The 18,418-nt window shown below is 62.0% G+C and overlaps 2 protein-coding genes across 2 annotated transcripts; one reads left to right on the plus strand and one right to left on the minus strand.

Annotated features, from left to right (window-relative positions):
* The first annotated feature begins 46 nt into the window (after positions 1–46).
* On the plus strand, positions 47–4,762 carry SURF2 (surfeit 2). Its single transcript, XM_047768824.1, has 6 exons — positions 47–177; positions 264–418; positions 1,231–1,334; positions 3,379–3,567; positions 3,677–3,843; positions 4,298–4,762. Exons 1-6 carry the CDS (start codon positions 100–102, stop codon positions 4,379–4,381), a joined length of 777 nt encoding a protein of 258 aa, XP_047624780.1. The 5' UTR covers positions 47–99; the 3' UTR covers positions 4,382–4,762.
* An 849-nt stretch (positions 4,763–5,611) lies between these two features.
* Positions 5,612–18,272, minus strand: SURF4 (surfeit 4). The gene is made up of 6 exons (XM_047768823.1): positions 18,078–18,272; positions 9,737–9,923; positions 9,124–9,200; positions 8,273–8,316; positions 7,660–7,846; positions 5,612–6,934 (listed from the first exon to the last, which is right to left on the minus strand). The coding sequence occupies exons 1-6, from the start codon at positions 18,123–18,125 to the stop codon at positions 6,668–6,670; spliced, it is 810 nt and encodes a 269-aa protein (XP_047624779.1). The 5' UTR covers positions 18,126–18,272; the 3' UTR covers positions 5,612–6,667.
* Between the last annotated feature and the right edge of the window lie 146 nt (positions 18,273–18,418).

The following is an 18,418-nucleotide window of genomic DNA, read 5'->3' on the forward strand; positions in this document are numbered from 1 at the left end:
CGGCGCCCGGAGGCGTCTGCTTCCGGGGCACCGCCCGGCCCCGCCCCCGGCCCACGTGGTCCAGCGGCGCTCAGCTGCGGGTCCCGGGCGCGTGGGACCATGAGCGAGCCGCCGGCCGAAGTGCTCGCCTTCCTGCGCGAGCACCCGAGTCTGCGTCTGGAGCCCGGCGCCCTCAAGGTGGGCGGCGGGATCGGGACCCCCAGACCGCCCCCCGGGACCCCGGCTGCCCGGCCTCCCTGACCGCCCCGCTCTCCCGCCGGCAGGTGAGGTGCGCTCTGACGGGTCATGAGCTGCCTTGCCGCCTGCCCGAGCTCCAAGTCTACACCCGCGGCAAGAAGTACCAGCGGCTGGTGCGCGCCTCCCCGGCCTTCGACTACGCCGAGTTCGAGCCGCACATCGTGCCCAGCACCAAGAACCCGTACGAGCCGGAGGCGGGGCGGGCACTGCCGGGGAGGCCCGGGGTGGGACAGTTCCTCGTGCTGAGTCTGGCTATGGCCGGGTAGACTCCGCAGCCCCGACCCCTCCCCGCTAGGTGGGCGCTCCTCTAAGACGCCACCAGTTCCGCGGCGCCCACCCTCCCTTGAGTTAGGGCCCCCGAGATCCAGGTGGGAATCCTGGAGCTGGGCGTCACCTGGGACCTCAGGCGAGGCCCGGTCCCCGTGCATGTTTGCTTTTTTGTAAAGGTGAGGTTTGTCTCCTGGGCCTCTTTGCTTCATAGAGGGTTGGAGCGCTTGTGCTTTGTCACCTGAGGTTCGAACGCTGGCATTTTATCTTTAGTTGAAAAGAACTTTGATTTAGCTGAGAGCACCCGCTGGACAATACTAGTCTTAATGAAGAGGGCGCTGGCAGATGCTCCCACTGTCGCACACCTTCCCAGGCTGTCACCAGCGCTGGAGCAGTCTGGAGAGGCTGGCTCCGCCTATTGAGACGCCACTGTCTGGGGAGGGGTTTCCCCCCCAGCTCAGAGTACAAGTGCTTGGAAGCTCTTAAGAATCCCAAAGTTCCCTGGTGGCCTCACGGTTAAGGCTCTGGCATTGTCACTGCTGTGGCATGGCTGCAATCCCTAGCTCAGGGATTTCGCCATGCCGTGGGTGCAGCCGAAAAAAAAAGACTCCCACTGCCCAAGCCACATGGTAGACCTCCCCCGCTCAGACTCTCCGGGGTGATTCTAAGAGCAGCCACAGTGGACAGCCACTGGTCTGGAACATCGCTTGTGAACTGTCCCCTCAGGCACCAGCTGTTCTGCAAACTCACCCTGCGACACATCAACAAGTCCCCAGAGCATGTGCTGAGGCACACCCGGGGCCGTCGGTACCAGAGGGCGCTGCAGAAATGTAAGTAGCCGAAGGGGGGACGCAGCCCGCCAGCCTTCCCGCTGGACCAGCTCCCTAGAAGGCGGCGGCGGCAGCAGCATGGTCATCCTTCAGTGGTAGTTGGTAGATGCACCGGGCTGGGTTGCAGCACCAGGAAGAGGTGGGCAACAGTAGAGACGGGGTAGAGCCAGAAGCCGACTCCAGAGGAACGTGGGTCGTGCAAAGCCCTGTGAAGAGAATGGCGCAGAGCAACGTGGGGTGGGCCTGCCTCACACAGGCAGTCTGCTAAAGGCTCTGAGCCTTTCTCTTTGGACTGAGATGAAGGGACGTGCCACGGGCGTGGAGAGGGCTCCAGGTACAGGAGAGTCTGTGCAAAGTCTAGAAAATCGCTTGGCTGTGGGAGGTTCTGCAGGACGGCCATGGCGCCACCAGGCAAGGGGGCGTGTTAGAGGGGCAGGCGGGGACCAGCCCTGGAGTGGGACGCCCTGAGGGCATTAAAGGAGGCCCCAGCCTGCAGTTTGTGTCTCAGGATCACCCGTGGCTCTGAGAGGAGAGCAGCCTCCCAGCAGCAGGGCAGTCGTTCAGGCGAAGATGCTCTTGGCTGGGTCTCCAGGTGCTGGTGGGGAAGGTGGAGAGGCATGAACAGCTTTTTACGGTTTTGTGGGTAATCAGCAGATGCGGGAAGGCAGGGAGAGGAAGGAATCAGCCGTGATCCCCGAATTCCTGGCTTGGGACCCAGCAGGTGACAGCATCAGGAAGTTGGGAGGCTGGAGTCTCACGGCTTTCCCAGGAAAATTGAAAGTTCCCGTGGGGAGCTCCCTGGTGGTCCAGTGGTTAGGACACGGTGCTTTCACTACTATGGCTCAGGTCCAACCCCTGGCCTGGGAGCTGAGAGCCCACGTCAAGCCGCTGCGGGCCGTGGCCAGAAGAAACATTCCCTTCAGCTTTACAAGTTGAGGTGTATCCGGGAGGGCGGCCATGAGATCATGGGCAGGTCACTGCCACAGAGGTGGCGTTTGTGTCCGTGGCGAGCTGAGAAAGGAGCAGGGGCCCGGGAAGGGGCAGAGGAGCCCGGTGGAGCCGTGTTGGGGGCAGACGGGAGTTCCAGGACGGAAGCGGTGGACTCAGCAACGCCACCGAAGGGACGATGAGGATGGGAGAGTGACCTGAGATTTGATGGAGGTGGCACGGTGGGGACAGAGCCAGGCGTGAGGTGGGGGGCAGCGGTCCGGGTGGAGCAGGGTCAGTGGGTTTGACAGCCCAGGTGAGGAAGGTAGGGACGCTGGGCCAGCAGGACGGGGCCGTTTCCTCTCCAGGAAGAGTAGTTATGATGCAGGATGAGGAGGCAGCAGGGACACCTGGTCACGTGTGCGTTCCGGTGGTGACAAGGCTGCTGTGGGCCAGGGGGCAGATGGCAGCGATGAAGCAGGGGGTAGGACCCTGGAGGTGGGCAGAAATGGGCAGTGACACGGGGCCAGGGCCTGGCAGGGCTTGTCTGCGCCATGAGTGACGATGGCAGGAGGGTGGGGGGGGGCAGGGAGAGCCCCTCCCCCAAGGGAGCTGCACTGGCCTGGCCTCTGCTGACTTTGGAGGGTGCACTGCAGAAACCCACCTCTTAGTTCTCCATGCGGGAGGGGACAGTGGCTGCAGCGAGGCCTTCCCAGAGCAGCCTCATCCCCGCTCTCTGCTCTGAGCCAAGGGTCAGTAAGAGCCAAGCACCAACTTCCACTGAGCCCCACCATCCGGGGTGTGGGGGGGGGGGTGGTCCCGGCCACTGGGCCTGCTCAGTGCCCTCCAGCCGCTACCTCCCGGAGCCTGACTGGAGCCAGAGGAGCAGGTGCTGCAGGCCCACAGCCCTCTGCCGTCGTCCTGCCCCCTGGCCCGCGCCCCACACTGCCCTCCCGTCCCAGTAGGAACTGGGCCAACAGGCGCTGCCAGCTTCCACACTGTTTTACCCATGTTGCTGGGGGGTGGGGGGGGCCCTGCCTCCCCCACCCCCCAGCTCAGCCCTGAGCCCCAGGGTGACGTGGAGAGAAAGCAGACGGCGAGCTGGTGTGTCTCCCAGATGAGGCGTGTCAGGAGCAGGGTGTGGCCTTCGTGCCCGCCGGCCTCCTGCACAAGAGGAAGAGGAGGGAGGACCGGCCAGAAAGCGACGGGCCAGCTCGCCCCGGACAAGCCTTCTGGGAACCCGTGTCCAGCGACGATGGCACAGCCCCAAGTGACAGTGACGACAGCATGACAGACCTGTACCCACGTAAGTTGGAACGCGTCCCCTGCCCGTGTCAGCAGCTGGGGGCCTCCCGGCCTGGGCTCGGCTCGGTCCCCGCGCAACCTGCAACAGCCCAGCATCCTGCCCCTTCCAGCCGAGCTGTTCACTAGAAAGGACCTGGGAGGGACCGAGCACGGGGACGGCAACGACGACCTCCTGACCGACGAGGAGGACGAGAAGCCACGGCGCCCCAGAGCGACGGGCCCCGGACACGGCGAGCACACGGCCGTGGGCCGGGAGCGGGTCCTCAAGCGCCGGCAGGTGGGTGCTCCCCAGGCCGCCCGCACGGCCACGGCGCCGGCTCCCTGAAGTGCTGGTTTTCAACTCGAGAAAAGCTAAAACCCTTCCTCCCAAGTGAAACGCCAAGCCAACCACACACACAAGGCAGGCCAGCGCCGGGGCTGCCTGCACGCGCTGGGAAGCGGGTGCCCAGGCGGGTCCAAGACCGCTGATCCAGGGCACAGGTGCCCGAGCGCGGCACTGGCACTTCGATCGAGGGAGGGGCCTTCACCCCGAGGCTGGGGTGGGAATAGAGGCTCTGGGCCCTTCAGTAGTGAGGCAGCACCCGGGGTGCAGGGGTCGTGGAGGCCGCGGGCAGGGAGCTGCTCAGCAGTGTCCACGGCAGCCCCTCCCTCTCTGCGGGCTGGGCCCCCCCTCCCCAACCCTCCGGCAGGCTGGGACACCTCTGCTGACGGGAATTCTGTTCGTGCCACAGAAGCAGTCCAGCTCGGTGAAAAAGAAGTTCAAGAGTCATCACTGCAAACCAAAGACCTTCAGCTCTTTTAAGCAGTCGGGTTAATAAAGGCTGGAGAAGACCCCGAGAGCCTTTCGAGAACCCCCTGGGCGTCCACCCCGTGTCCCAGCCACCCGCCAGCATCTCTGAACTGGTGGGATGGCCAAGGCCTGCTCCATCCACTCCTCCTCTGCGGGTCTCACACCCACACCCAGGAGGCAGCAGGGGCCCCGAGGGAAGAATTCTGCCTGGACGTGGCCTTCGGTGAAGCCGGGCGGGGCACCAGAGCAGCGCCCTGGACAGGCTCCCCCTGGCTGGACAACACCAGAGGCTCACACTGCATACAACAAATGCCATTATTTATTATTTTGTCGTGTCTCCAAAAATCAAAATGTTTTCAAACACAACTAAGATATAAAATACAGCATAAAATGAGATTCATATCTATTTCCCACATAAAGCCAAAACTTTTTCAGAAATTGGTTTGCCAAAACCAATTGGTGGGTCCTGGCTCTCCCGCCTCCCAGCAGAGGCGTGTACCCCCCCCACTATGCACTAGCCCCCTGAGCTCGGTGGGGGTGGGGGGCAGGAACAACCCCCCCACGTGAGGGTGGCCTGGGGGGAGGGAGCTACACCAAAAACAGAGCCACGCAGTAACTGCGACCTGGCTGAGGGGGTGCTCCCTGGGGCTGTGGCGCTGTGGGAATGAGGAAGAGACCCCCACCCACCCAGGTTGAGACCACCCCTCGTGTGGGAGCACCCCAGTGACTGGGGGGAAGTCAACACGCAGGCCAGGGGAGTGGGCCCTGGGGGGGGTGAGAAGCATCCTGGGGCAGCCCTCCACAGGGGCTAGGGCACCGGCGGGTGCTGGCCAGGTGGCCACCACTCCCCTGACCTCATTTCGGTCCCGGCTGCTGAGCCAGGGAGGCTCTAAGAGCACTAGGGGGCAAGAGCTGGCCTCCCCCGCCCCGTGAGCCGCCCTGGGCAGGGGTGGCGGCGCTCCCCACCACACCGCTGGTCTGGAAGGCAGACGTGGGGCCTGGCTCAGGCCCAGCCCATTAGCCCCAGGGTGGGGGCCCTCGGGCTTGCGCCCCAGCTGACAGACCAGAGAGGGTACGGGCGCTCCAAGGCGGGCCTCGTTCCGAGTGGGGCCGGCCTCACCGGGTCGGCCTGACCCCCAGAGGGACCTGGGAGAGGACAGTGGGAGGCACATGTGTTCCCCCTGCTCGTGGCACCCGCTACGAGGCAGAGGAGCGGACAGCAGCGCCCACCCCCCCCAAGAAGAGAAACACAGTGTAAGGCAATGTTAGAAAACTTTAAATACAGGATCGAGATCCAATCGGTAAGGCATCACAAATCGTGAAAAGTAATTTGGGCTGCATTCAGCATAGCAAATATGCAATCTGAGCAAGCAGGAGCCTGGCGAAAATGGGGAGAGGTGGCTGCGCGGCCTCGGGGAGCCCCGCGGTGGAGACGGCCGGGCAGCACCGGCCCAGCTGCAGCCGTGGCTCTGGGACAAGGTCAGCGTGAGGTAACTGGTCTGAGAGCCCGCCCGGCCCCTCGGTGACAGCTGCTCCCAGGCTGGTCCCACGGGAGTCGAGGCCCACGTGCAGACGTGCTGCCAGGCCAGGGCGGCGGGTCCCCGTGGGCTCCAGGCGGCTTCCCCAGGGTCACCGTCCCCCCTTGAGCCACTACTGCTCCCAGAGTATCACCCATAAAGACCACCAATCGGAGCCAATTTTCTGATCAATACCGGTTACCATTAAGAGCAGCCTCGGTCACCCTCTAATACTGCCTTATTCTTTGGGTTTGGGGGTTTTCTAAATGTCCTCACTGTCCCTATAAAGTATCAGAATGCAGGGCAGAAACAACGTGGAAGCCACCGGTGTGATTTTGAACCAGTGTGTTGTTTGGCTGGGCCATCCCAAATCATTGAGTAGTTTTAGCTAAAAACGTAAACTTTTAAAAAATAATAAGAGGGAGACTGCTTTGAATGATACACAAGTGTATCTGCTCACAGTACAGCTTGAAGGTCCTCCACCCCAAGAAAGAAACAAAAACCAGGACTGAGAGGCCCCAGCCAAGCAGCCACTCGCTCCTGGAGGCTGCGGCTCTGCCCTGGGGAGGGAGGCGCTGACCGAGGACCAGCAGCTCCGAGTGGTCAGATGCCAGGTCGTGGGTCCAGAGCAGATTTAGCCATCACTATCAGGTGTCTGCAAATAAAGTTCTCACAACATCTGTGCCTTTACCCAGGGAGGGGGGGAGGAGGGGACAAACGCCGGCAGGTACGCCGAATCCACCCTGGACCAGTCCGACGGCCACGGGTCCCAGCCAGGCAGGGAGGGGGGTCTGTTACCACTCTTTCTTCTTCTCGTCCATGGACACGCCCCCAGGGCCCAGGGCCACCACCAGGAGCAAGCCGCCGATCACCGACATGGTCTGGAAGAAGTCGTACTTCAGGAAGTCGTGCATGGGCTTGTAGACAGGAATGGTCCAGAAGGCGTTGAAGTAGACGTTGATCGCGAACAGCCAGACCACAAGAGTCAAAGCAGCCAGCTTGGTTTTAAAGCCAATGGCCACCAAAATCATCAGAGCTGTGCCCACGATGTTCTGGAGAATCTGCACAGGCGGGAGGGGAGATGTCAACACAGACGCGGGGGAGGCGCCGCGTCCCGTCTCATACACAGGCACGGTCCGCCCGCCCGCGTCGGAGTCTCCGCAGCGGCGAGGAACAGGCCGGGCTGAGCGCCGGCGTCCCGAGCAGGGAAGAAAGACGACAGCTGCCGCGCTGGGGCAGCCGACAAGCAAGGCTGCGACGCTGAGGGCTTTGCGGAGAGTCAAAGTCTCCAACGAACGGGCTGTGAGTTCCCGAGACCCACTCAAGTCTGAGCCTGGGGGACCTCTGAGCCGAAACCGTGTTCCCGGCGCTTCTCAGAACCAACCCAGCGCCAGGAGCCCTCCTGGGCACCTCGCCGGGCCAGGGGCTGTGAAGACCTGCTCTGTATGCTCCTGGGGGACAAGGACAGGGCCTTCGGCGCTGCAGCCCCAACGCCTGGCATGCAAACAGTCCACGCTAAAGGCACGAGGGGAGAGGAGGCAAGAAAACCCGAGTCGGCGTAGTGAACCGGCAGCGGCAGGCTGGCTCACCACGACCCCTCGGCGAGGTCGGGGAGAGCTGGGGCGCGCTCTGTCCGAAAGCCAGCCTCCTGGCACACAAGAGCCCGACGGCGATGCTTCCTCTAACAGGGTCATTCCAGGGCCCCCCAGCTGTTCTGCCTGGAGACAAGCAGGGAGGGCAGCGCCCCTTCGGGAAGGACAGGGCCCGGCTAGGCAGGAAGGCTCACCGAGAAGAAGCTGGCGTCAAAGTGAAGCAGCGTCATGAACATCAGGACCAGCAAGACCCTGCCCCCCAGCTGCATGTACTGCTTGGGGGAGCTCTCGCGCATGGTGGGCACGCCCGCGAACATGCTCTTCCCTTCGGAACGCGACTCCGCCAGGAGCAGCAGCAAGCCGCCTCCCAGGGCCAGGTTCCTGCGGAACAGAAAGGCCGCGCTGGTCGCCAAGGCTCCTGGGGCCCGGCGAGTGCCCCTCAGGCCAGGGCGGGAGGCCCCGGCGGGAGCACACACTTGCTTACACGGGTGGACAGGAAAGCCGCACGCTAGACACGGGTACGTCCGTGCCCCTCTCTGGGGACCCGGGCCTGGCCTGGGCTCTCCTGCTGACCAGCTGGGTCCCTGGGAGCAAGTGTGTCCCTCAAGCCCCCTCATGACGTCCAGGGTCAGGAGGGGACCTCGTTGTCCCCTGGGGCCCCCGGTGGGGGAGGAAAAGCCTTCAGCAAAGTCCACTACAGATTCTAAGAAGCACCGTCTGGACCCAAAGACACGTATTCCACGCAGTGGTTTCTGGGCTCAGGAGGGGGAGGAACGCGCACTAAGCTGACGGGCAGGACGCACCTACCTCATCAGAAACTTCAAGTCCCACAAAATGCTGTAGGCAATCGTCTGCGGACACAGAGAAGAGACAGACACAGGAGTCACAACAAAGCAGCGTTTCTAGAGCATGACCGCCACCAGGCAGGTCTTCCAACGTCGGAGAACGGAAACCCAGAGGACACGCAGCCCGCGGGACGCCGACGGCTCCAAGCTCAGCGTTTCTGGGGCGTGCGGGTGGCCCCGGACCTGTTTCACAAGCACCTGCTTCCTGAGAGCTGTGCCCAAGGGGTAGGTGTGTGTTCACACTCTGGCTGAGGACCTAGATGCTCCTCTTCTTCCTCTTCTTTTTGCTTTTTAGGGCAGCACCCATGACGGCATATGGAGGTTCCCAGGCTAGGGGTCGAATTGGAGCTGTAACCACCGGCCTACACCAGAGCCACAGCAACGCGGGATCCAAGCCGCGTCTGCAACCCACACCACAGCTCACGGCAACGCCAGATCCTTAACCCACTGAGCGGGGCCAGGGATCGAACCTGCACCCTCGTGGATGCTCGTCAGAGTATCCACTATGCCACAAAGGGAACTCCTAATGCTCTTCCTGCTGAAGCAAAACAATAACAAAACAGTGTTCTGGCTGCAGCAGCCTCGCGTTTTGTCCCCTTGTCACAGGAAACTCAGGAAAGTGGCAAAAGGTGGCACCCAGCTGTCCGCCCTTCCTGAGCTTCCTGGGGACCGTCTAGCAATTTCTCGGGAAGGTGTTCTGGGCAGACACAGGGCTGGATAGGGAGTGATACTGAATCCTCAGACGGGCCTTTTCACCAGCAGCTCTGCCAGCCAGAGCAAGGCCACGTGGGAGCCCGGCCCCGCACCGCTTACCTGCAGCGCTATGATCCCGAAGAGCCCAAAGCAGGCGTACTGCACGAAGTTCCTGCTCAGCACCAGGATGCAGCCAGCTGTGGAGGGGGAGGCCGGGGTCAGGCTGCGGCCCCCCACCTGGCCCTCTGGTGCGGCAGCGCCCCAACCGCCTTCCCTGGGCAGAAAGCGACTTCTGGGAGAATCGTGATCGGCAGAGCTACGGGCCTCTACTTATCAAAACCTCTGGTCCCGAAAGTGGGTCCCTTGCCACAGAGAGCGGCTGTGTCCCAGAGGCGGCCGTCCACCAGAGGAAGCTCTACTGTGGGACTTCAGGAGGGACCAGAAGGAACAGGTCCCTTTCCGGCCCCGGGGGCGGAGGTCAGGGACGGGGTGAGACCTGAGGCCAAGGGAGCAGTGCGCGTCTCCATTTACCTGTTTCTCCTTCGCAGACCGCCTGGGCTCCAGGGGCCTTGGCTCCTCGCGGGCCCACCCAGGTCCCTGACTCCAGCAGCTCCTGCTCTGGGCCCCCAAACCCAGAGCGCACGGCAACCCTCAGAGCCCCCCGCCACCGCCCAGCCGCCGCCCCCCCCCCCGGGGGGGGCCCAGCTGCCCCCCTGGCGCGGGGAGCACTCACTCAGCTGTCCCAGCAGGTTGAGGAACACGAAGGAGGAGGCCAGCAGGTAGCCGCAGTTCCAGGTGGTGTCGATGTAGTCGCGCTGCTCGCTCCACTGGAACCACATGCGGATGCCGTCCTCCAGGAAAGTGCTGATCAGGCACAGGCGAGCCACGTGCGGCAGGTACTGCTTGGTGACGCGCAGGAACTGCGGGCCGGGGAGCAGCGTGAGGGGGCGCCGCAGGCTCCGGAGCCCTGCCTGGCCTCTGCCCCCCACCCTGCCCCGGGTCGGGGCCCGATGACCCTCTGTCACCTCAGCAACCTGTGTGAGTGGCAACTACAATTCATCACACATGCAGCTGCCACGGGCCAAGGCTCCTACCCCCTGCCAAGGGCATGGGCAAATCAGAACCAATGAACGAGAGACGGAGTCGACCCTCGGAGACCACCTGGCCCAGAACAGCTCCCCCGCAGCCCTACTGCTTTTTGCACCAGCTCGGTCTTTGCTGGGGGGGCGTCCTGCGTGAAGGCTGGGAGCAGCCTCGCTTAAGCGTGACCACCAAAACCGCCTCCAGACCTGGCCACATGTCCCCTGGGAAAGAGCGCCCACGCCCTCGAGCGCAGCCTCTCCTTCGACAGACAGACGGAGCTGCACTGACCAACCCCCACCCCCCTTCAAGGCGGGGCCTGGCCTAGTGGTCACACTGGGCTGAGCCCTGGCCTCCGGGCCACCGTAGAGTTGTCCTGAGCCCCTCCGACTTGAGCTGAGCGTGCTCCTGGGACAAGGGTCCGCTCAGGTGACAGCCAGGCTCCCAGGACCAGAGGGCCTCATGGTGCCCAGGCGACAAGCTCACACGTTTGCACATCCAAAATCTCTGGGCCGTGAGCAGAGATGCCAGCTTCTAGCCCCATGTGTGCATGAAGCCGGGAAGAGCCGCTCCCAGCCCCGAGGTCGGGGGAGGAAGCGCAAGACCGGCCTGGGCTGCATGTGTGGCACTGTGATAAAGGGCTAGTCGGGGCCACCGAGGCTACAAAGTTCTGGGTTCTTTTAAGAGCCCGTGGAGGAGTTCCCGTCGTGGCGCAGTGGTTAACGAATCCGACCAGGAACCGTGAGGTTGCGGGTTCGGTCCCTGCCCTTGCCCAGTGGGTTAAGGATCCGGCGTTGCCGTGAGCTGTGGTGTAGGTTGCAGATGCGGCTCGGATCCCGCGCTGCTGTGGCTCTGGTGTAGGCCGGTGGCTGCAGCTCCGATTCGACCCCTAGCCTGGGGAACCTCCATATGCCGCGGGAGCGGCCCAAGAAATGGCAAAAAAAAAAAAGAGCCCGTGGAGCCCAGAGCAAATCAAATGAAGATCACGATAGATCACATTGAGGTTCAGCAGGTTAAGAACCCATCGTGGTGTCCGTGAGGACATGGACGCGATCCCTGGCCTCGCTCGGTGGGTTAAGGATCCAGCGTTGCCGCGAGCTGTGGTGTAGGTCACAGACGTGGCTCAGATCCCGCGTTGCTGCTGCTGTGGCTGTGGCGTAGGCCGGCAGCTGTAGCTCCGATGTGACCCCTGGCCTGGGAACCTCCTGTGCCGTGGGTGCGGCCCTAAAAAGAAGGAAAAAAAAATCACACTAACAACTGCTTCAACAGCCACGACATTTAGGCGTGTAAAGTCACTGCAAATGTCAGAGAGAAGGCACGTCACTTCCTCCTGCTCCGTGCGAGTGACGCCATTTATGATGGGTGATTAGGGCACAAATACACAAGTCACCACTGAGGTACAGACGTCAGCCCGGTGAGCCACATGCACTCGATCTGACCAAGCATTCGAAGCTGAGGTACAAAGGGAACGAAACCCTCTGCCACACGATAACACAGCAGGACTCAGGAGAAAGATCGGGACCCACCCACATGACCAAGGTGTCAGGAGCCAGAGTCTAAAGGGCACCTGGGAGCCTGACCCCTCAAGGGACAGGCGAATGAATGCCGCAACCCCTCAGAGGTAGGTTAAACCCGTTGTTGGAATAAATGTATATAAAGGAGCACTTTTTGTTAAGCTGCACCCACGGCATGAAAAGCGCCAGGGCAGGGACTCAACTCCAGCCACGGCGCTGACAGTGCTGGATCCTTCACCTGCTGCAACTCCGAAAGCATTGCTTAATTTCTGGCATTTGACAAGCTGCTTAAAAGTCCTAGCAAGTACTCGAGCTGTGGACACGGTAAAGGAGCCTCTCTCTGGCTGTCCAGACCAAGCAGGCGCTGGTCCGCTCCGGCTCGGTCAGCACAGCCCGGCCCGGCTGCCTGCAGGAGGCACAGAGGGAGCGGCTACCAGCCGGGTGTCCACTCCCCTCACAGCCTGGAGCCTGAGTCTGCTCAGCCCTTGACCCCCACGGAAGCGGGGCCACAGTCACAGTGTGAGACAGACACCTGGCCGATCAAGCACGCGGGTAGCAGGGGCGGCAGCACAGGCTCCGACCCCAGGGAGGGCGGATGGGCCGAGTGACTTCTGGCGGGGCAAGGGGGTCTCTACGTTCCTTCCACAAAGCAAGGACAGCGGGGCTAACGGTTGTGAAGAGTCTGTCCAACTTTAACAAGCAGGCGAGAGAAGGACAAGAGAGACCTTGTTTCGCCTTCACAAAAAAAAAAAAAAAAAAAAAGGAGTTCCCATCGTGGCTCGGCGGAAGTGAATTTGACTAGTATCCATGAGGACGCAGGTTCAATCTCTGGCTTTGCTCAGTGGGTTAACGATCTGGCATTGCTATGGGCTATGGTGTAGGTCACAGACACGGCTTGGATCTGGTGTGGCTGTGGCGGTGGCCGGCAGCTGTAGCTCCATTTCAACCCCTATCCTGGGAACCTTCATGTGCCTGCCCCAGGCGCGGCCCTAAAAAGACAAAAAAGGCCATCCCAGAGCCTCCTCTGTGAATCCTGGACTCCTGCAGAGAAGAGACGCAGGCGCACAGGTGGACTACGGGTGTAGACATAGCAGATCAGGAGGCCCAGGGACAGCTGAGTCCACATGCTCTCCCTTTTCTGCCTCACGGCCTGAATGATTTCCAAAGGCCCAGCCACGGTGTCACCACCCAGTCTGCCAGGAGACAAAGACTGCCCCCTCCGCTCTCCTGTGCCACCCTCAGGTCCAGGCCCAGCAGAAGCCCTGGTGGTGACACAGGCCTCACCTTGACGCCAGAACTGGGAGAAGCCATGGCGAGGCCCCCAAGAGAGGGCGCGCCGCCCGGGCGGGGTCCCGACTTGCCTCCCCAGGCACTCGCGGTGTTGAAAGCCCCCGTGATGCGTCTGCACTCTTAATTCGAGTGTCTGGGTCAAGAGGATTAAAGAGCGGCGGCGAACGTTCCCTTTGGACAGGTAATTCCCGCCGCCCTTCAAGTGCAGACGTGCCGAGGAGACAGACGCCTCCCTGCTCTGGAGGAAAACTGCAAAAATTCAGGTATCTGTGCCCTGAATTAGCACGTATCTGATTTTCGAAGTCCCATGTGGTCCAGGTTTAGGGCTAGTTCCTAAGTCAAGCCGACCCAGAGCCTCTCTCATTTGGCGACATGAGACCAGACCCAATTTTAACCTTCTTCCCCGCATGCATCTTGGTCTCAGCTGTGCAGACCTGGTGCCCGAACCCACGTCGCGCTGCTTTAGACAGTGTCCCCTCGGCGCAGCGGAAGAGCCGAAGCAGGCCCCTGGCCCGGGCCGAGCCGGCACCCAGCAGGCACGCCAGGCCCCAAATTCACCACGGCCGTGCGCCCAGGGGGGCTGGAGGAGGAGCAGACACTCTGTCATCCCAGGGACAGGCAGGCCTTTCCCAGGAACCACAGGGACCTCACCGCCAAGCCCGGGGGTCTGACATGAGCAGCACCAGCCTGAGTGACGTCCCCACAGAAAGCTGGGGCTCTTCACCAGCGCCGGCTGTTTCTGAGGACTGAAAGGGACGGGCGAGCCCTTGGCTCTGCCCCACCTGAGACAACCCTGGGACACAGAGACCATGGCACACAGCCCCTGCAGCTCCCAGAAAACACTGGCAAACCTCAGAACATCTCAGTGTTCAGGACAGAGGACCTGAGGAGAGCAGCCTGCAATTCTTGGTTCATGAGAACGTGGAGCCAAAGGAAAAAGCCGGGTCAGACTTCCTGGGTCACCGAGGGCTGGGGCCGCCCTCCTCCAGGGCCGGACTGGGCCGCCCATCCTGGAAGGTTAGGACCCTGGGCCTGGCGGCAGGCTTCCCGCACATCAGGCTGAGTCAGGGCTGGTACCAGAGCGCGGTGACTCACACCTGTGTGTCCGTGAGCCCAAAGCCCCCGGAGAGTGGCCTAGGGCTGCTCTGGAGGTCTGCACTGCACCTCAAGGCCCACAAAGGGGTGACAGCTGGCCTGAAGCTGCAGAGGTGGCCTGGCTTTCTTTACTAAAAGCCCACATGGGGCAAAGCACCCACCCACAGGAGAGCAGCGCCAGGCTGCACCTGACCTTGCAGAAGCCTCACAAACCGCAGCCCTGCCCACCGCTCCACCTCCTGGGGCTACGGGAGCCCAGTTCAGGGTCCCGTAGGGGCCATCCTATCAGGGCCATCCTAGCAACCGACACTTGACCAGAGGCCAAGGGGGGTTCCTGGCAAGGGCTCCTGGGACTGGCTTTGTCCTGCCAAAGGACAGGTACAGATACCAAAGGCCACACTGGAAAGCAGCGCCCCAAACGTAGCTTATCTGTCACCTTGGTGACAAGCCACCAGGCAGAAGCCATTAAGTGCTAATAGTCCTATTTACTGGTGCAAATGTGCCTGGAAGTCATATCCTGCAGACGGGCAGCGAGGGCAGCTGCAGGGCACAGACATGATCTTGGGCTGCTGACTTCATTAGTCCCGTTCCCCCCCCCCCCCCCCCCCCCCCCCGTCTCAGGTGGCTTCCGAATGCCCAGCTCCCGTAGAGAGCACTCAGCAGATTCTCCAGCAGCAGGACACTGTCCCTGGCTGCCCAGAGCAAGAAGCTTGATGCCAGAGACGTGACAGGGCAGAGCCAGCAGCAGGAAGTAAGCAGACCACCCTCCCGGGCCCACGCCTCTGCAGGCCCACAGGGGAGACGCTGCGGCCCGGCAGCTCGGGGCCGCAAACTTCAGCCCACCGCGCGCCGCGCGAGGCGTCAACCTCCCTCCCTGCTTCTGAAAATGGAACCACCACAGCCCAGAGCGCGGGGATCCGGGGGACACAAGCGGTTTGTGCGGGGGACCTGCCCCATGCTGGTGCATCGGAGGTCTGGCCTTGATGCTGAGGACATGCGGCCCTCCTGAGGTCCCGCTCACCCGGCCTAGACGTTTCAGGCCAAACCCTGTCCCTTCGTTTTTGCTTTTATTTTCTGAGGACAAGGCTGGAAGGGATCGGTCATGTTACGCGATCAGTGACTTCAGTGACATTTTCCCAGCCCCTGCAAACTGTCATTTTCATCTTAAAGGCCTGGGCTCCCAGCACTTTTTTTTTTTTGGTCTAAAAAGGGCCATACCTGTGGCATATGGAAGTTCCCAGGCCAGGGGTCTTGGAGCTGCAGCTGCCGGCTACAGCCACAGCACCGCTGGATCCAAGCCGCATCTGCAACCTACACCACAGCTCACGGCCACGCTGGCTCCTTAACCCACTGAGCAGGGCCAGGGATCAAACGCGTATCCTCACGGATGCTAGTTGGGTTCGTTACCAGCGGGAACCTCCCGGCACCTGTGCTCTCGGCTGCTTTGTCTTAATACCACGTTGAAACACAAAGCGCCACCCCAGGCTGGCCAGAGTTCTTCCACAGCCACAGCCATTGCTTTGTTTGGCAGAAGAGGCTCCTGATTTTGGGTGTAGAGGGAACGGGGCCCTGCCTCCCTGAGTCTCCAGAGAGGTGTCTGCCGACATCTGCTACCACCAAGGTGGCTCTGGGGCTGAAAACCTCGCAGCAGGAGCCAGCACTGCCCGCAGACAGAGCCTGGGTCCCCTGTGCTTTCCCGGTTTTTGACAGTGAGCCCTCTTGCAGTGCTAGTGCTTTTCTCTCCCTCTGGACCAGGGGAAGGCCAGGCCTTCCGAGCATGCTGTGCGGGGCCCTAGCCTCAGGTGGGAGGCTGGCTTCCCTGGGGGCCAGCCCAAGAGCCCCTGCGAGCCTGGCCCCCTGGCCCACAGTAAACCTGGAACCGGCCCACCCTGTGCCCCCAGGGCCTTTCCGGTTCCAAGATTCTGCTCCTCTCATTTAAAGCAAACAAAAACATATGGAGGGAAAGAAGAAGAAAGGATTATGTAAAGAGCCCTTTTTTTTTTTTTTTTGCAGTGGGAGCGGTTATCACTTGATAGTTGGCAACAACTTGATCGGAGACATTTTATCTAGATTTGGTTATGAAATTCACTTGCAAAACCACGGTTTTTCCGGGCTGGAGAGTGAGTGTACAGCACTCTCATGGCTCCCGTGGCTAAAAGGAGCCATCTTCTTAGGTAGTTGCTACTTGGGGAAATAAAACTGGGTCACCAAAATTATGTCAATGAAAACTGACGAACAAAGCAAGGCTCTTTGGTTTTGGAGAGCTCTCGATGTGAACTGTTTTTTCGAAGGATACAATTTTCGGACTGCGCCTGTGACCTGAGGAAGAGCTACTTCTTCATGTTGACAGACGGGTTTTCACTCCCAAACTGGCTCTACAGTATCAGCTCGCAGCAAAGCGGTGCCCAGAAAACCCAACAAGCAGGCCACACTAAAGAGACATCCCCCCTTAATCTTCTTCACCAATAACTGTTCGGAAAACCCACTTACTTTTGGCGGGGCGGGGGGGGGGGGGGCATGCTGACAGCATGCAGAAGTTCCCAGGCCAGGAATCGAAACCAAGCCACAGCAGTCACAAGGCTGACTCCTTAACCCACTGCGGCACAAGGGAACTTCACTCACTTTTTTTTTTTTGTCTTTTCTAGGGCCGCACCCGCGGCATATGGAGGTTCCCAGACTAGGGGTCTAATCGGAGCTGTAGCTGCTAGCCTACACCACACCAGATCCTGAACTCACTGAGCGAGGACAGGGATCGAACCCACAACCTCATGGTTCCTAGCTGGATTCGTTAACCACTGTGCCACCAAGGGAACTCCATCCACTCACTTTTTAAAAATCTCACACACAGATATACACACCTACCTTCCAATAAGCCCGGCCTCAGAGTATGATTAATCGGTAGCACCCTCCAAAAAATTAGAGATGTAACCTCACTACTTTTAACTCTGGCAAAGCCACAAACACATTAAAGGAGCCGGTTAGATAGAGCACGGCAGTCGGGCCGGACCCGGACCTTCCTGGGATAAGGGTGTAGAAGGTCTGTAGACAAAACGGACGCTGAGAAGTAAAAGGCGCGGGACTTAATCACACCACCGTGTTCTTTGGGCTCAACTTAATTCAAAAAGAGAACGGAAGCTCCGTCCTTCCTCCCGCCTTGCAAGACCTGGTTCTGCGCACCCGTGTTTTAAACACCTTTTCCACTGACTCAACCGCCTGCTTCGCGGGCTTCCCTGTTGCTCGGAATGCCACCTGTACACTCTGGGAAGGGGGCAGGCAGGAAGACAGGCCTCCCCTCCTCCCCGGCTGGTGTACATCTAGATACCCATTCATTTCAGCCCCAGGGCAGAGTCCAAGCCGGGAAGGAAACGCAGGCAGTGGTCAAAGGGACCCCGCCACTCCGACACATCTGGGAAAGAGGAAAGAAAAAGCCCCGGGGCTTTCGGGAGGAGGCATGCACAACAGGGAGCCCCCTTCCTCGGGGAGGACGCCCAGGCCTCCGGTCTGACCACCCTCTACTGGGGATCGGCTCCCCGCCCGGCCCCCCAAGACTGCCCAGAAAAAGGGAAAAGCGCGCAGAGACCACTCAACGGTGCAGAATGGAGAGGGCGCTCCGCAAGCACCCCCCACCCCGGCCCGCGGGCCCCTTCTCAGGAGGCAGCCACTCGCACCCCTCACTTTCTAGCAGGGGCCGGCCCGGGCACCGAGCCGGGCGCCCAGGCAGGAGCCCGGGAACACACCCAGAGCCCCGGTGGGGAGGCGGCGCAAGGGCAGGCCGGGCCCGGAGGCCGGGCTTGAGGGTGTCCCAGGCCGGGACGGGCGGCGAGCCCAGGAGGGAGGGCCCCGGCTGGGGGAGGGGGCGCGATCCGTCCGGTGGGGTCGGGAGCGGGGAGGGCCCGGCCCAGGCCTCGGGGCGGCCCTGCGGGCTGGGGAACGGCTCTGGGGGCGGCCGGGGGCCCGGGGCCGGGCCCGGGGGCGGCAGGCGGGCCGGGCGGGGGCCCCGGAGGTAGTTCAGGAGAGGGGGCCGAGGGACTCGGGGGAGGGGGCTCCGGGCGGGCGGGCGGCCGGGGGAGGGGCGGCCGAGCCCGCAGGCCGCACCTGGTCGGCGAAGTCCTCGGCCGTGCCCATCAGGTCGTTCTGGCCCATGGCGGCGGCGGGAGGCTCGGCTCGCTCGCTCGCTCGCTCCCTCGGCGCTCGGCCCGTCGGCGCCCGCGCCCGCTGCGGCCTCCACAGGAAGTGCCCGGCGGCCGGCCTCGCTCCCCGTCCGCTGCTCCAGCGGCTGCCACGTAGGCCAAGCCTTAAAGGGGCCGCGCCGCAGGGCCCGCCCCGGCCGCGCCTTAAAGGGGCCGCGCACCGCCCGCCGTGCTCTGGCCCCGCCCACCGCGCTTCGGCCCCGCCCGCCGCGCTCCAGGCCCCGCCCGCCGCGCTCTGGCCCGGGC

Source organism: Phacochoerus africanus, chromosome 2, assembly GCF_016906955.1.
Source record: "Phacochoerus africanus isolate WHEZ1 chromosome 2, ROS_Pafr_v1, whole genome shotgun sequence".
NCBI classification, from domain to species: domain Eukaryota; kingdom Metazoa; phylum Chordata; class Mammalia; order Artiodactyla; family Suidae; genus Phacochoerus; species Phacochoerus africanus.

Bases quoted from the DNA above. Each gene is read 5' to 3' on its own strand.
- SURF2 (XM_047768824.1), top strand. From the start codon at position 100: ATGAGCGAGCCGCCGGCCGAAGTGCTCGCCTTCCTGCGCGAGCACCCG. The intron at 178-263 runs GTGGGCGGCGGG...TCCCGCCGGCAG, and splicing joins TGGAGCCCGGCGCCCTCAAG to GTGAGGTGCGCTCTGACGGG. The intron at 419-1,230 runs GTACGAGCCGGA...CTGTCCCCTCAG, and splicing joins GTGCCCAGCACCAAGAACCC to GCACCAGCTGTTCTGCAAAC.
- SURF4 (XM_047768823.1), bottom strand. From the start codon at position 18,125: ATGGGCCAGAACGACCTGATGGGCACGGCCGAGGACTTCGCCGACCAG. The intron at 9,924-18,077 runs GTGCGGCCTGCG...CCCGGCCCGCAG, and splicing joins CCGAGGACTTCGCCGACCAG to TTCCTGCGCGTCACCAAGCA. The intron at 8,317-9,123 runs GTAAGCGGTGCG...CTGTGTCCGCAG, and splicing joins TCGGGATCATAGCGCTGCAG to ACGATTGCCTACAGCATTTT.